General features: G+C 37.3%; 1 protein-coding gene across 3 annotated transcripts in view; it reads right to left on the bottom strand.

Moving 5' to 3' along the window:
* SV2B (synaptic vesicle glycoprotein 2B) overlaps positions 1 to 17,765 on the bottom strand; it is a 195,445-nt gene that overhangs the window by 25,263 nt on the left and 152,417 nt on the right. For all 3 annotated transcript variants that reach the window (XM_007479395.3, XM_001364794.3, XM_056806801.1), the window contains 5 exons: positions 12,396 to 12,529; positions 10,744 to 10,833; positions 3,934 to 4,044; positions 3,107 to 3,195; positions 2,096 to 2,260 (listed from right to left, as the gene is read on the bottom strand). In XM_007479395.3, the coding sequence (XP_007479457.1) occupies positions 2,096 to 2,260; positions 3,107 to 3,195; positions 3,934 to 4,044; positions 10,744 to 10,833; positions 12,396 to 12,529 (589 nt within the window). The remainder of the gene's footprint in view (positions 1 to 2,095; positions 2,261 to 3,106; positions 3,196 to 3,933; positions 4,045 to 10,743; positions 10,834 to 12,395; positions 12,530 to 17,765) is intronic.

The following is a 17,765-nucleotide window of genomic DNA, read 5'->3' as shown; positions in this document are numbered from 1 at the left end:
GGCACTCTTTGAAAAAAATAAAAGGTGGACAAAAATTAGATTTCCTTGTTGACTCAATATTATGTGAATATGGATTATCATACTGTTCTATAATATAATTCTATAATATATATAATACAAATGTACCCATTTCTATTATATTTTATATGCAATATATATAATATAGATCAAATGAAATACAATAATGCAATTCTGTCATATAATAACCTTAAGGGCTACTGAATTATGTTGGAATCCTATATCAAGTGGCTTCCGAGTGCTATTTTTCGGGTACTCATATCTGCTTCACATAGTTTTTCTAACTTCCTGCCAGGTTGTAAGTTGTCTTGCTGTGTATCTACCTCTAAAATCGAACATAACTTGCCCCCATTCCCAAATTCCAATTTTTCCTCTTATAATCAGTTTACAGTTAATATGCCAAATATTAACTATTAGCATTGTGTGTAACAATAAAAAGATTCTAATTGCTTCTATAAAACAAATGAATATGTATTTATTTTTTACATTTATTTAATATCCAGAATTTGGTGGAGAACCTGGCACATATCTGGGGCTTAATAAATGCCTGTTAATGTGACTATTTTAATTGTCTGCAGAGATCTTTTACTTGCTTTCAGGTTTTCAACCAGGATATACGTAGTTGAGATTGCTGAATATTTAGTCACTAAATAAGTGGAGTATTATTATCTTACCATTAAAGAAATTCTATCACTAGTCCCATAGCATCACCATACCTAATCTTTTAGATTTATTATTATTTTAAATTGAAAGAAATATATCAAGAATTGACTAAACGTTTAAAGTTTCAAATCTCTCAAAAGGAATCCAATGCTCTAAAATGTGTCCTCCTTCCAAGAATGGTCTTCCATTCAGTTCTAAGTAAATAATTCTGCCATATTTTCCACAATAGATATTAGACAAATTTGAAAGAAGACAATACCATTTAGTCAAATAAACAGGAATGTCATTTAAAATGGCCTAAAAAAATAATATTCAATAATATCCTGCCTTATGCCATCAAACAATCTGAACTGAGAAATTGATGGATTCCTTTTAGGTTTATCTACTAGCAGAAATAGCAATTATCTCAAGAGAACATTAATTACATTGAACCATTTACCTAATTGAATACATTTATATTGAAGAAATAGCATGATATAATATAATGAGAAGTGTAAAATTTAAAATCATATTTCTACTAATAAAAATATTATATTTTATGAGGTTTATTAAGGATTATTAGAATCAAGGAGACAAAATTAAAAAACATGTGTCCATGGCTGATTAACCCATTCAAAGCTTACTTACTACATCAGTGAAATGGCCAAGCAGAGAGAGGGAGAGCATAGAAGAGGAAGAGCATAGAAGAGGGAGAGGTAGGCATTACTGCCAGTTAAATGCTAATTGTAATCTCACCCAGGTGAAGACTCAGGTGAGATTATAGGGAATTCTGGGAAATACAAAGGACTTCTGGGGATTGAAGCCTAGGGTTCAAAATCTCCATTTTTACAGAAGAGAGTAGGGATCGGTGTCAGGAAGACCTAGGTTCAATAAGCCTGAACAAATAACTTGACTCCAATGGATCCCCAGGCAACTCTTTAAGAATTTACATAGCATAGCAGGTATCAATCTGTTCCAATGGAAGGCATGTTATCACTGTGAGTTCCCTACGCTAGTGAAATCTAGGGCCAGTTTTTGTTTTAAATAAATTTATATGTACTATATCATCAGCAGTTCTTGCATGGATTCGGTTGCAGTTACCATGGGTACAGAGGTGAGTAATGAAAGCCACTTGCATTCATGGCTAAAAACCCAGAAGATCACAGAAGGACTAGGGTTCATTTATTATAAGAATTCAATAGGAAAAAACCCAGAGCATTATTTCCACTATAAGCAAAGGTATAGAAGTCCCATAATTCAGTCTGAAGAAAGCCATAAAGCAGACTATCAGAGTAAATATGCAGTCTCTGATGTTCTACCATATCCTACAGCTTTCCCCCTCCTCAGATTCCAATTCTTCTCTTCAAGAGTCTACACATGACTGTTTTCTACCCTCCCACTCTGACAGGAGAGAAGCCAAAGCCCTTTCACTTACTTATCATTGAAGAACTTCCCATGTTTGTGCACCTGGTTTTCCAGGGTAAAGTTGAACGTGACATGTTCCAGATGCTCATGTTTGAAGACCTTCTCTTTGGCCTTATAAGCTTCATCTTGAATATGGCGAATCATGTCGGGGAACCAAACTATTAGGCCATAGTAACTGCAGCAAAAAGGCAAGCGGGTCAGTATCAGGATCGAAGGTGACGTTTGATGTTCTCTCTGTCTCTGTCTCTTTTCTCCATAAGCCCTCTAAAGTGGTGTAATTTGTAGCCAGACCTAGTTTACCAATGGAGCCTATTTCGCAATGTCCATCTCCCGAAGGGATATATGAGAGTATGACCCTACTTAACTTAGTTTAATGTTTATGACACTGAATAAAACATGAGATTATGATTTTTTATTTCTTTCTTATTGCAAGTTTAAGTCCTCTAGCTTATAGCCACTTAACCTTGCTCAAATTGATTTGGCACAAACAGAAGAAATTATAATGATGCAGTAGAGGATATATCAGTTTCAGGGGTGAAATTTGCGTCTGCTTATTTAGTGACAATCAGTGGAAAATGTTCCCACTCTTCTTATCTAACCAATTTGGTCTAGCAGTACTGATGCCAACATCATATTTCTGTCTCTACATGGAGCAAAAGACTTGCTAAGAGGACCCAACAAATAAGAGGAAACAGCAAATGCCCTTTTCTCCCCCTTCCTGCTTATTCTATAATGAAGATCACTGCTATCACATTAAACAGACCAATATTCCTAAAGTTTTTACAAAAGCAACACCATTGAAGATGATAACCTTTCTTGGAGAAACCAGGGCCACTCTGAACTCCTTTTTAAAATTAAAATATAAATATAATATACAATATGGTATGATATATAATAATTAAAATATAAACTATAGAAAACTATTTATAGCATGAAGTCTAAAGTACTAGTATGTTATAGATGCATATCTGTTACTGTCAAAAAATTATTAATGCATTGTATAGTGCAAGGATGAGCTTACCTCAGAGCTATAGAAAACCAAACCACAGCCAGAATCAGTGTATTCATTCTATACGGACCCATCACACAGTATAAGGCATTGTCCCAGACCTACAAACCAAAGAATGGTTACTAAGAAGAGAATCTCACTGACTTTAAAGGCTGATTTCTGACCTTTTCCTGCCAAAGAGTACAGAGGATCTTTTGAAGATCATAGGGAGAGCCCCAAAGGTAAAATAATTCATTTTGAATCCTCAGGTGGTATATATTTCCTGTCCATGGACATCCCTGATTCATAATATTCCTGTATCTTCAATCCAGTGAAAATAAGGGGAATCCAAAAATGCAATGTGAAGCAAACAAAGCCAAACTTTGAAAAGACACAAATAAAGAAGGTACCCAGGAATCTCAAGTAGTCAAGGTTCAGCTTCCTCAACATTGATACCAGTTTTAGTTAAGAATAGCTTTTTGTGTTCATAAGGATCTATTCTAGATTTCACTTACACACCTCCTTTCTGAAAACAGACACTTGTAGGGGCTAGGGTTGCATCTGAGCCATATAATTCTATTAGGTGACAGATCACAGAGATGGAAACTTAAAGATCATTAAGTCCAAACTACTCATTTAACAGATGGAGAAACTGAGATACAGCTAAATGATTTACCCATAACTAGTTAGTATCAGCCAAATCTCCTGACACCAACACACAGGCATTGCTTTGCTTGGTCCAGAAAAAAATAAGTGGCCTTTTGGATTTGAGCTAGTTCCTTTATTCACTCTCTTCCCAAAAGTTGTAATTCCCTTCAAAGTCATACTCCCATAAAAGAATCAATAATTTATATTCATACCTGTTTAAAAGTAGTGGTCAATCTGACCAGCCAGCGTTGGTACCAAGTTCCTGTTGAGCTTTGTATTTCAATGAACTCATCCATTTGCTTGGGGGTTTTGATGTGGGAAACCTGAAAGAGGAAAAGGAAAAGAAAAAAAAAGATCTGAGCTGAAAAGTATAAACCCAAAGCAATATTTTCCCCAATTTTTGTTGCTTAGCCATTTTTTTTAACTTTGGATTTGAAATTTTCCCTACATGTCTTGTAAGAAGAGATTATTTCGGTTAAACTATATCTCCTCCTAACTTATGGATTACTTTACTTTCCTCTATGAATACTTTTCATCTTAACTACAACAGGTCAATAGAAAAGGCAGATCAAAGAGCTAAAGGTGGAAGGAATGTTTTCATTATTTAGTCCAACCATTTCATGATTCAGATGTGGAAACTAAGGCCCTGAGAGGTGAAATGACTTCCCTAAAGACCAAAGATAGAAAATTTCAGACAGGCAATGGGCTAGGGTTCTCTTTTTCTGAATCCATAAATCTTTTCACTAAACATGGCTGCTCTACAGATAGATTAGGGTGAGACTAAAAGTTTAGATTGTTCTCTGTTTTATAACCTAGTCAGTTAGATGAATAGTCAGAATAATGCTTTTCATAACCATAATATCATACTTGATCTTTGTAACAGTACTGAGAAATAGGTGTCTTCTACCCCCTTTTACAGATGAAAAAAACTGAGAACCAAGACCACACAGCTGGCCAATGGCAAAGCTAAGATTAGAACCCAGATTTCCTGATACATAGTTCAATGCCTATTATTCTATGCTACATTGAAACATGTGGATAGAGTAAAGTGATTCTTCCTGAAACATGTGGATAGAATAAAGGGATTCTCCCTGATGAGGTCAGAGTCATTCATGATGCAAATATATCTTTAGAGGCAACCCAGCATGAAGAATTAATAGCACATTATAGAAAATTGTCATCATTTCATGAGATGTTGGTAGTATGACCAACACAAAGCAGAAAGAAAAACTCTCAGTGAACCCAAGGCACAGAATATGGACCTATTTCCATGAAAAGGAGAGAGAGAGAGAGAGAGAGAGAGAGAGAGAGAGAGAGAGAGAGAGAGAGAGAGAGAGAGAGAGAGAGAGAGAGAGAGAGAGAGAGAGAGGGAGGGAGGGAGAGAGAGAGAGAAGGAGAGAAACTGATGCCAAAGGTTCCCAGAAAAAGTGTAGGTGAGCAAGAGAGGAATCATACCATTTGGTAGATTTCTACTTAAATGCTAATAACTAAAACATACTAAGTTCAATTGTTCTCTCTGCTAAAGCAGTATGAAGGAAGTCAGCTTTCTCTAAATTTTAGCAGCACCCCCAACCCTACTCAAGGAAAGCCCTGATTACACACTCTCTCTCTCTCTCTCTCTCTCTCACACACACACACACACACACACACACACACACACACACACACACACACACAACCCATAACACACACAGTTCTACTATCAGGTATCAGGGAATTCTTGATTTGACCTTTCTAGACTGATTGAAATCATATCTCATTAATCCCAGAAGGATACTTTTTTACCAACAAACATTGATTTAGCTCTAATTTGTATCCTACTTTTATATCCTCCTTTATATTTAGAAAGAATATTAACCCTCCCCAGAGAGATCTCAGTACTGGCATGTTGACAGCATAAAGAACAATTACTCTAATTTACAATTAACTTGAGAACACCACTCAGATTCACACTCTAAATTATAAGGTGACCTATTTGATCCTCAGTGTTTGGATTCACAGGAGAATAACAAGTCATCTAATTTCCCCTTGGAAATTGGTTGAACAATGGAGACCAGACAGATGGGGTTTAGGAAATTCATTCAGCAGTATTTAGAACATCTGGTAACTTTCAGCTAAAATCTATAATAGGAGAGAAGAACCTAGGTTCGACTTCTGGGAAAGCTATGGCTAAAAATTCTAGAACCCTATGCAAATTTAGATGCACACAATAGATGAGAGGCACATGGGACAATCTTTCCATGCTGGGTGCTAGCATTCTAGGAAAGAAGGCAACCATGCCAGCCCTTATGGCATAGTTAACATCCCACCTACAACCAACCAATCTTTTTAAGGTGGCAAGAGAGATAGATTCTAGGAAAGAAGCATGGCCCTCAAGATGTTACTACAGAGCATAGGAACCATAGAGGACCACGATGCATGGAGTGGTGAGATAGAACCTATAGAGAAGGAGCATACAACTTCAGATATCGACAGACTGGGACAAAGTTTCAATCAACTCATTCTAGTTACCCAACTAATAGCTGCTAGAATTTTAACCTGCCCTATAATTCTTTTTCTAACAAATTATGTAAATTCACGTAAAGGTAGTTCACAATAGAAAAAGGTTATATGATTATATTCAGAAACCCAATATTCTTTTACATGAAGTGATTAGAAAGTGAAAAAATTCAAAAGAATAACAAACAGTTGCTGCAACAATGTGTGTGTAGACACAAGTGAAGGCAGAACTTATGTTCAAGGACTTTTTGATTTGACCCTGGCCAAGGCTCTCTCCTCAACCATAAAATAGGAATAATAAAAATCATATACCTCCAAAGGTGTTCTGAGGACTAGATATTATTTTGTAAAGCATTTTGCAAATCTTCAAGTGCTATATAAAACATTAGAACTTTATTTGTAAAAATGTTGGTTTCAAGTCAACTTGCTAAAAGATTTCAGGCTTCCACTCATTGCTGTTTTGCCTTCCATCTGCCTAAACCCTCTCAGGATATATATCCATAAATCATTGAAATAAATAATGCTAGAGTGGCATAGCCACGATGGAGAATTAAAGGTAACAACTCGGTCAAACTCTCCCATATTCCCTTCCTAACAATTTTAAAATAGTATCTCAAATCAAATTTTGGCCTGGCAAAGTCAACAAAAAGAAAGAAAATTCATGTGAGGACCAACCTAAGCTCATCCAGTAGTAAGCAGGACCAGTTTTATTAGGTCTCAGTCGAGAGACAAAAAAAAAAGTCAGACCACTGTTCAGAAAGAGATTACAAGGGTCCCTTTTCTCATACTTGGAATAGCTAATGCTGATTGGCAACTCTATTACCCATAAGCAGTGCTGCATCACAGTTCCAGGCATAGAGGAGTACCCAACTTCAAGATAAAGTTAAAAGTCAAGAAATAACATGAGAAAATGAGATAGAAAAAAAGCTATTTTGGTGTCAGGGAAGACCAAAACACAAACTCAGAAAAAGACAACAATGTGAAAACATCTACAACCTGTGATTTTTAGATTTTCCCCATCTTGCTTAGCCTAGGACACACCCACACTACACTGGCATGTGCTAGCAAATGACAAATCAGAAACAACTGACTGTCCCCTTGGCTGTCCTAAGCCAAGCTTGAGCCACCATTGGCACATGTGAGATGCAGGAAGTGATGTAGAGAACTGCCTCTGGAGTTCTCTTCACTTCCTGTGGAGAGGGCAAGGCACCAATTCGATCCTAGAACTCGAGCCTGGAGGAGCTCCCTCAGACTTCCTTGAATCAGTCACATGAGTGAAAAAACTGAATCCCCTTTCCCTTGGCTCTCAGGGGAAGGCCACCCTTGACCAAGGCCTTGAACTCCTGCCTGGCTCAGCCTGAGCTGGAGCAGTCTGAGTTAACTGTTTCTCTCTCTCTCACTCTCTTTCTTAATTTCCTCCTCCAATCATAATTAAATCACCATAAAATTCCATTCTGACTTGAGTGTTTCATTTAGGATTTAAGAAATTAAATCCTTGGTGACCAATAATTATTACATTCAGAGTCAACCCTAAATTTACCCCCTTACAGTCTGGCTAATCCACGAAGGTTGTGACAAGTGTCCTCAAAAATTTCCTGAATTTTCTTTCCTCTTACTCTACTTCCTCCTCACTCAGTCAGTCTTGTTAACAGCTAACTCGGCTTCAAAACACAGCTGCTAGAGCAGGTGAGTATAAAACAATTTTTTTCTCTTCTCTTTTCTCCTTAAATTGAATTGAAAACAGTAGTTTTTCTTGTTAAACTTAAGAGGCAGCTGGGGAACTTGTTTATCAATGGGGAACAAACAATCTAATTAGCTGACCTTTGCTCATTAACAGTGAGGAAACTCTGGGAAAAGGAACCCTTGCTTCAATCTCTCCCAACAAAAATTGCTAGATTACCAGAGTAAAGGTAGTGAGTTAGTTTAAAGCCCATTTTCTTGCTTTTCAGCCTCTCTAGTTTTAAAAATTTAAGTGGGCTTTTCTCAAAGAGGATAGCACATGGTCCTAGCAGTTTTAGCCTGAGGGCTAAGGGAAGATCACTTGTGACCTCTCCCAAACTTAGTTTTAAAAGGAGCCTCAGACTCAGGCAAAAGGCTTCCTTTTGTCTTCAGTGTGTAAACACTGAAGAATTAAATAGATTCATACCCAAAAGCCTAACCAAAAGAAAGAAAAGGAAAATTTACAACAAAATAAGACCCTTGGCAGTAGAGCCATCTACTGATGAGGGACAAAAGTTACAGGCAACTTAATGATTGACTTAAGGAAAATGTGGCTACAACCGGTTCATGATTTACTTAGGAATTGGCTTATCAGCTCCATGAACAAATTTGTAAATGTATTATTCCTTGTCTCTCTGAAATGGCTTATCCAAGAGGAGTTATGGATATATCTGATTGCTGTACTACTCCTCCTTGGGATTGTAATTGTTGGAGCTGTAATATTGTATCTAAATTTCTCTAAGAGAGCCCTGGAAAATACCATGCATAAGATAGAGAATCAAATAGGAGGATTATGTCAGGCTCCCCCTGAAAAACATGTTTCCCAACCAAACCAAACAATTGTTCCTTCTACTACTCAATAACTTGCAGAACACAATACTCAGTTTGAGTTTATGGAGGAAAGTTTGGGGGAGATCATAGCTTCCATACAAAGCATTAAAAGAGACTTAAGGAAATCCCATAATAGGAGTGATTTATCTCTCCATACTCTATTCATTATCAGATTCCCTGTGCCACCCTGCTCTATGCAATTTGGCTCCTAGTTCTCAAATAGACCCTCCTACTCCTAATCAACTGGCTCCTCTCCCTGTGCCCTTGGCCCTAGCCCCTCCCACTTCTAACCAACCCACTCCTCCCCCTGCCCATGCCTCCTGCCCTGCCCCCTCTGCCCCAGTCCCTCCCCCTACCCATGCCTCCTGTCCTGCCCCCTCAGCCCTAGCTCCTCCCCCTACCTATGCTTCCTACCCTTCCCCCTCAGCCCTAGCACCTCCAACTACCCATGCTTCCATCCCCAACCCCCCTGCCCTGGCTACCCCACCCACCCATGCTACCTGCCCTGCCCACACTGCCTTAACCCTCCCACTTTTAACCATCCCACCCCTTCCTCTTTTATTACCTACCCCATTGAAAATGGAGCAAGAAGCCTAGAAACAGGAACAGTAGATAATTCAGGTAGAAGTTTATTTCCATTAAGGGATGTACCCACCTTTAATAAAGATGGGAATTTGGTATCTATAAGACACCCTACACCTTTTAACCCTGATGATTTAGATAAATTCAAGAAAGATCTTTCATCATTTGAGGAAGAACCAACATTAATTATTAAAAAATTTGAGAACATATTCAGAACTTTTGACCCCTCTTGGATGGATGTTGAAAATTTGTTAGAAAAATTTCTGACAAAGAGAGAAGAAAATAATATCATCCCTTTGGTTAATCAGAAGTGAGGTAAAGGAGCACACCATTGGCCAACTGAAAATCCACACTGGCACCCCAATGTTGCACTAGATCACACAAAACTAAACCAGGCTAGAGAAGCATTATTGACAGCCATGAGAGCTTGCTCTGATCGACCTGAAAAATGGTCAAAATTTGAAAGGACCCAACAAGAAATTGATGAGACCCCCTCCCAGCTTATGGACAGACTTATTGACGTAGGAAATACATATATGGACCTTGATTTGGCCACAGAAAGGGACATTAGACAAAGGTCATGCAAAAAGACCTGAGGCACACAATAAGTCAGTGGAAGACTTAATGAAAGAAATTGAAAGGTTACAAGGACAACTGAAAAATGAAGAAAGAAAAAAGGAAGAAAGAAAGAAAAAAGGAAGGAAGGAAGGAAGGAAGGAAGGAAGGAAGGAAGGAAGGAAGGAAGGAAGGAAGGAAGGAAGGAAGGAAGGAAGGAAGGAAGGAAGGAAGGAAGGAAGGAAGGAAGGAAGGAAGGAAGGAAGGAAGGAAGGAAGGAAGGAAGGAAGGAAGGAAGGAAGAGAAAAAAGAAAGAAAGAAAGGGAAAAGAAAGGAAGAGTACAGATCCATTTGGGTTGATTTAAGAATACTTTTTCTAAAACTTAGTTGGTAGTCTAGTCACTAAACTATTTAGCAAATAGCTATTATATGTAGAGCACTGTATGTTAGGATGTGACATAAATAAATGGAAGACACTCTTCTTCGAAGAGCTCATACTCTAAGTGACAAAACCTAAATATATAGACATGAAAAAACTTCATCACAATTTCACATGTCAGCAAGTGGAAAAATTTTATGATCTAGACTGGAAGTATAAGTACCAAAGGAATAGCTATTATTAGAATGGTCAATGTGATCAGAAATAATCTACTGAAGCAGGTAAGTTTTGAAATAGAGGTTGATGGAAGTGATAGAAACTGATTAAGGGAGCAGGGGTTGGGAATAGAGGGCATTGCTTAGGTGGGTTACTTGGAGAAACCCATCATTTCATTGTGTAAGATAACTTTTTTAAAAAGAAATCCTATCTGGCTTCTTGATAGCAGTCACATACTTACTGTGAATACTTTCTCAGGTGTCCCCTTGGCCCGCATATTGGTGTCATGCACATTCTTGAGAATCATCCAGGCTTCATCATGTTTACCCATCTGGAAAAATCAAGGAAGAATTATTCTAAATCAACTACTAACTGTCACAATTTCCATTTATCTTGCCCTCATTTAACTATCTTGGGAAGGTATTCCTCTCTTTAGAATTTCTATTGTTTAGGAAGGAAAAGCCTTTCAAAGCTATAGTGACATTTGGTGCCTCTTAGGTTTTATTTCCTTTTCATCAGTCATTGAGACTCACTTTCCCTGAATGTCTCATCTTTAAAATGGGAATGATATTTTCATTATGAAGTATCATGCACCCAAGTCTTAATGTCTTCATTGCATCATGGTCAAACATGGTTCACAAAACCTATGTCAGAGGAATGAGAGCTCCATTACTAAGGTGGAAAAGCTTTGTTGGGTTTTTATCTGTCACTTGCTGAACAGACTAGCTAATTGTCAAGAAGTTTATTATAAGTGCTGACTACCAGAGCTTTGATGTTTGGGAATGGGGGAGGGGGTTCACCACAGCAACTCATAAAGATTATCTGGATGAAGAAAGATTGCATGTAACAATGCCTTATATTAATAAATACTTGTCAAATTGTGAAGGAAATACTGAAAATAATGAAATAATCCATATTTTTGTTCATGAAATTAGTTCTGAGGTACAAATTGTCACCATTCACTAGGAATTAACTTCTCTTAATGATAATCAATCATTTCTTAGATTCCCTCTGTGACAGTCCTTAGAGAAAAGAATACTTCTAACTTCCAACATTCTGAATGGTTTTATTCCCTCTTTACCTATCATCCTTGTCCTCTCGTGGAACTAGAGTCAGATCCAAGTCAGACATCAGGGCTTAAGAATCCAGGGAAATTTTTGCCACAAGGGCCATGTGAGAACATCCAAAGTCTACTATGTCTATAGTTCCCATTCCCCTAAGTCCATTGTTACTGCTTGTTCCATGCTAGTGTTGAATCTGTGCTCTGGATCTCTCTCCTTAAATCTCTCGTTTTTGATGATGACTTAGAATAAGACTTTCTTTTCTTTAGAACTCCTGGTTCCCAAAATTGTCCATTCTTTTGTTTTTTACTTTGACGCAAAGCAGTAAAAAGTTGAATATTCTAGTGTCTTTTTCACCTTCAATGTAACAAGCACTAGAAATAGGAGAGACAGTCAGTCCGTTCTCTTTACATTGTTTGAAGTTGCCCTTTGCTGCCTTCTACAATCTTTGGTTTTTAAAAAAATCATTTACTCCTTGATTTTCTCCCGCTCTCTAATAAGCTGTATAGTGCTAAAGGCTCCTTTGAGTTATGTCAGCAAGAATAGTAGACTAGGTAAAGCTAATTTATAAGCCCATATGAAGAAAGGGTTTAAAAGTCCCAAGATATTGGATTCTTCTTGACATTCAAAAAGGAAACTGCTAGCAGAGGGGGGAAAATTTGATAATTCAATCATTAAATTTAAGGATGAGGGTGTTTCACCAGAGTCTAAGAAGAAAAGCAAAAAGGGGACATAAGGTCCTCAAAGCATTAAAAAATAGCCAAATCTAGTCCTTCAGCTGGTTGCTTAATGAATTAACCATGAAATACTATTTCGGAACATGCTAACTTACCTCCAATAGAAAACGTGGGCTCTCTGGCATGAATTTCAGGGCAACCATGGATGCCATGCATGGAAGAGCACAGACAATCACAAACACCCTCCAGCTGTGGAAATGATAATTGGTTCCCATGCTGAAGCCCCAACCTGTAATGAAATACCAGGATACATTTCTAACTAGATTTGCTTCCTAGCTAAAGAATCTGTGCTTATTAGGAAATTAAATTGTTATATTAGCAAATATACTGGAACCTAGACATACAAACAAGCAGTGTCCTCACCACAATGATATCCTGGAAAAGCTATAAACTTATTCCAACAAATGCTTCCATTTCTCAAAACAGTTAAGAGACCACTTTTTAGGAATATCCATAAGAGCTTTTATAAAATATCTTTGGTGTTGAGAATGGGAAGTGAGATTTTTGTCCCCTAAAGATGTATTTAATTTATATAACAAACATTATATAACATTCAAATTCACATCTAGTGGAAAAGGAGACCTCCTAGATGAAGTGAGATAATATTTTTTTTTGGTCAAAAAATGAGGGATAACTAGGAATTAATAAGACTGCACAGAAAAGCTGTAGGAGACATGTCTTGGAGCAGTTAATTGGCTCAGTGGATAGAGAGCCAGTCCTACAGATGGGAGGTCCAGGTTCAAATCTGACCCTCAACACTTCCAAGTTGTGTGACCCTGAGCAAGTCACTTAACCTCCAATGCACAGTATTGATTCTAATACAGAAGATAAGAGTTTAAAAAAAAAAAAAGATGTTTCAAAGGCATTTTGAGTAGCATAAGACATTGGCAAGAGTACTGGGCTAGGAAGCAGACATGGGCTCAAGTTTAATCACTGTCTCCGACTTCCTAAATGGCTTAGAGTAGTTCATGTTATACTTTGCACCTCCGTTTCTTCATACATCAAATGAGGTGGCTGGACTAGTTAATGCTACAGATCTTGTCTGACCCTAAGAATCTATATACTGATGAAAGCATTCTATAAATAAGTTATGGGGCACAGTGGATATAGTGTAGGGCTTGGAGTCAGGAAGACCCAAGTCCAAATCTTGTCTCAGACATTTCCTAGCAGTGGGACTCTGGGCAAATCTTATAACTTCTCTCAGCCTCAGTTTCTTCATCTGTAAAAAACAAACACTAATAGCACCTACCTTACAGGGTTATGAGGAACAAATAACACATATAAAGCACTTTGCAAACCTTAAAGCATTATATAAAAGTCATTATCTAGTCTCAAGAAAGGAATAATGGTCATTTGAATAAGTTCCAGCAAGTTAAGTTAAAGGAAAATTCCCATTGCTTTTGAGTTTATAATTTCATTTGTTTAGGCTTTGTTTTTTTTTTTATAAGGAAGCAGAATGGTAAGAAGTATAGTATAAGAAGTATAATATGTGGTACCTGGGGTTGGGAAAACCTGGGTTCAAGTCCTTATCTCTGACATTTACTAATAATATGAAATTATAGGTGTCACTTAATTTCTATGAAATTTTTGTGTCACTTTTAAGTCACTTAATTATGAAATTTAAGTCACTTAATTGTTATGAATGTTAGTTTCTTCACCTATAAAATAATAATAATAATAATGCCTGTAATGCTTACTTCCATAGGATTCTTATAAGGCTTAATCAAAAAAATGTATATGAATGTTTTGTAACCCTCAAAGTTCAGGGTATCCCAAAAATCTTCGTGTAGGTAACGGTGCAATGTAGCTTAAAGCAATAAGCTTTAAGATAGCCTAAAACTGCACTAAGTCCTTCGAGATACCCTCTAATATGTCAGTCATTATTATAACCATAACTCATTTTATCAAAGCTCCTATAAGGACAGGGATCACTTCTTTTATATTCTCTGTGCCTGACACAGCATTCTGTACAGAATGGACACCACCAACATATTCTTTATCCACTGCCATTCAGTTTGCAATATCATTTTGATGGAAGAGGTCAAAGAGTCTCCCATTTGAGGGGGGAAAAAACACTAGACAGCAGCTACTTAAAATCCTTTCTCAGTAAGAAAGATGCTTTATTCAATTCATTCTCTCAGAATCAAACCTTCTTTCTCCCTAGGTTTGGCCTCCTCAGCTTCTGGATTTCTGTAGGGCATTTCATTTTATTTAAAAGCCTTTCCTTTCTCCCAGCAGGGGCAGTAGAACAGTAGGCAATAACCAGAACTCTGCTCTGCTTTTTCAACGGATGCCCTAAAATTATTCTGGCAAAGTCAAAAGTGAAGTTGTTCAAAATTCCTATAGGGCTCCAACTCAAGCTACGTGGCCAGAGAAGTACAGACAGCTCTCCCAATTCCTAAACTTAGAAAAACTACTTCATAGAAATTTATTTCTGTTGTTGCTATTGTTTCTAACAAATGTGCATGTTTTATCCTGGCTTCATTACTCTTTGATCCCTTTATGGTTATTTCCCTTTCAATAATCTGAGTCCGTCTCATTTGCTGGCCAGATCTTTGGGGCATTAAAATAACTTTAATGGTGGGCTGCTTCCCAACATTTTGAGTAATGTGCATTTCTGAATAGGGAGGTTTTCAAAAGACAATATTGTTCAATTTCATGTTCTTTGAGGCTGCCCTACTTTCCTCCATCAGGATTTCACAAACAGCTGGTGTTTCTGGCTGCAACAAGAATTAATCTCTCATAATAGATACTCAGATTTTCCAGAGCTGTGAGTATGAATCATAGAACTACAGAATATTAGAGAAGGAAGGGCCCTGGGATATATATTAGTCTAACTACCTCATTTTTATCAATCAACTTAATCAAACAAACAACATGTATGTGCCAAGTTCTGTGGTAGATGCTGGAAATATAAATATAAAAATAAAACATTTCCACCCTTAAAGAGCTTGGTTAGACCTAGAAAACTGAAGTGGCTTACCAGGAAAACCTTCTAAGATGGCCAGTTTTCCTTCTGTCAGCAGTCATAACTGGGAATGTTGGTACCCAGAACAAATTTAGCTTAGGGGCAAGGTAGATGGAAAGCAGAGGTGAAACAATGCAGAGAAAAGTTGATTCTGGCAAGGTTGAGTTGTGTTGGGAAAAGGAGGAAGTTCATTTCCCAGGGAAGCCAGTCCTAGCTCCTACAAGATAGCAAGTGATCCCTAATCTCCTTATTTTGGAAGAATCAGGAGCAAAGGTTGGTCAAAAAAGAAAAGAAGAAATCTGGGGAGTGGCGCAAAACAGAGAAGGCCTGAGGAAAGTCCTATAATGTGAAGAAAGAATCACTTTCCGGAGCAAAGTCCCATTGCCCCCACCTTAGCTATAGTTTCACCCAAGCTCCTGTTTGTCAAACCTCAGGTACTTTTTGTCTGATGCTTGAAAATACAATAATGATCTTGATTCTTCAAACTACACAGAAAAACGGGCTCAGTACTTTTTAGTCAACCCCAGTTCACCCCATATCTCTTTGCTTTATGAGAAAGAATGGAATCAAACAATATTAACAATAGTAGAAATGTAAGATATATATATTCTGAAACTTTATCAAATTTGGCCCATATGAGTCACAGTGGAAATAATACTATATATGAGTATAATAGAAAAAATACTAGACTAAGCTAGGGTTGAAATTTCCTAACCTTGTATGTTATTACCTTGCCCACTGCTTTATTACTATGGGATCCAACCTTTCAAGCAACAATCTCTCACATTGAGGCACTGTGATGTTTTTAAGAGTCCTGGCAATGAGATCTTAGTGCTATTCTCAGATTATTTATTTTAATATTTTTATTATTATCATTTTAATTTTAATTTTATTATAATTTATTTTAATAATATCTCTACTATTTATTGGCTGTGTAAATGTGGAGACATTATATAATTCCTATAAGTTTAGATTTTTCATCTGCAAAATGGGAATATTAATACCAATCATGTCTTCCTCATAGAAATTTTATGACAGTCAAGTGAGATAATGCACATGAAAATGTTATAAAACATAAGGTATCATACAATAAAAGTATTAATATAGAAATACAAAAGCAATAACGTGACACAGTAGAGTGCCAAATTTAGAGTCAAGAAAACTTTCTGAATTCAAATCCAGTCTCAGACACTTACTAGTTGTGTGTCCCCTCAGCAAGTCACTTAAAACTGCCTCAGTTTCCTCATCTATAAAATGAGCTGGAGAAGGAAATGTCACACCACTCTAGTTCTTTGTCAAAAAAAAAAAAACCCTCAAATGGGATCACAAAACATCAGACACAACTGAAACAACTAAACAAGTCATCATACAAATGTGTACTAATGCAAAATTCTTAGCTTCCAAATATAAAGAACACTGGATAAGGAGTCAGGGGTGAACTGGGTTTGAAACCAGGCTCTAGCAATTATCAGTTAGGGGTTTTGTACAAGTTATTTAATTTTTCTGAATTTCAGTTTCTTCCTCTGCAAAACAGGAATAAAACTAACACTAGGATACTTCAGATTTTTTATGAGGAAAGAATTTTTCAGATTTTTAAGTGCTATATAAATGTAAATAGTTATCATTATGCAAGTTTCCCCCAAATTTTAGGTAACTTAAGGGATACTATATGGTTTCATCATCTATAAAATGATGGATTTGGCCTTGATGGTCTGTAACATCCTTTCCATATTGTGAATTTCAAAACTACTCAGCCCTGTTCAAACCATTCTTTAGAGGATGGGATTTGGCTATTTCCTGATCAATAACAATAGAAATACTTGGAATGACAGAATCAGGTCTTGGAAACTACAATCTCCACCCTACTCAGGGTAACAGGATTTTGGAAGGGCTGCAGCAAAGCTCAAGATTTAATTATGTGAGAATATGACCTTCAACAGACATGTGCAAAGGGGACAGACCTCTGGGCAATCCTGGGTTAAGCTAGAGCCACCATTAGCACAGGGGAGACACAGGAAGTGAGGTAGAGGACAGCTGAGGAGTCTGGAGACTTCCTGTGTGGAGGAAAGGTGGTGGTTGGAGCCTGGTGCTTTGGAGTGGAGGCCCTCAGACTGTTTCTCCATTTTGGTCACGTAAGTGATAGGGACTGATCTCTTTTCTTTGCCTCGGCTATCTAAGGCCCTGGGCCTTTGGCCCAGCCTAAGCAGAGGGGGTATTTAAGCCCTATTCCCTTTTCTCTCTCTTTTTTTTTTCTCTCTCTCTCTCTAATACCTTTCTTCCTACTGTTGGTAATTAAAAACTCGATAAAAGGTTGACTGCTGACTTGAGTGTTCATTTAGGAATTACATAGCTGAATTCCTTGGCGACCTTAAATTAATATATATCAGTCTTTTAAAGTGATTTCCATATCACAATCTCTAAACCTAGGATCTAAGTTTACCTGAAAAGTAGAAGCTGAAAAAACTTGGTGCTCTGCAGTTACTTAAGTCTTATTTTA

Source organism: Monodelphis domestica, chromosome 1 (assembly GCF_027887165.1).
Source record: "Monodelphis domestica isolate mMonDom1 chromosome 1, mMonDom1.pri, whole genome shotgun sequence".
Taxonomy (NCBI): Eukaryota; Metazoa; Chordata; class Mammalia; order Didelphimorphia; family Didelphidae; genus Monodelphis; species Monodelphis domestica.
The sequence above is the reverse complement of the archived record's forward strand: the minus strand, read 5'-3'. Positions and strand labels throughout refer to the sequence as shown.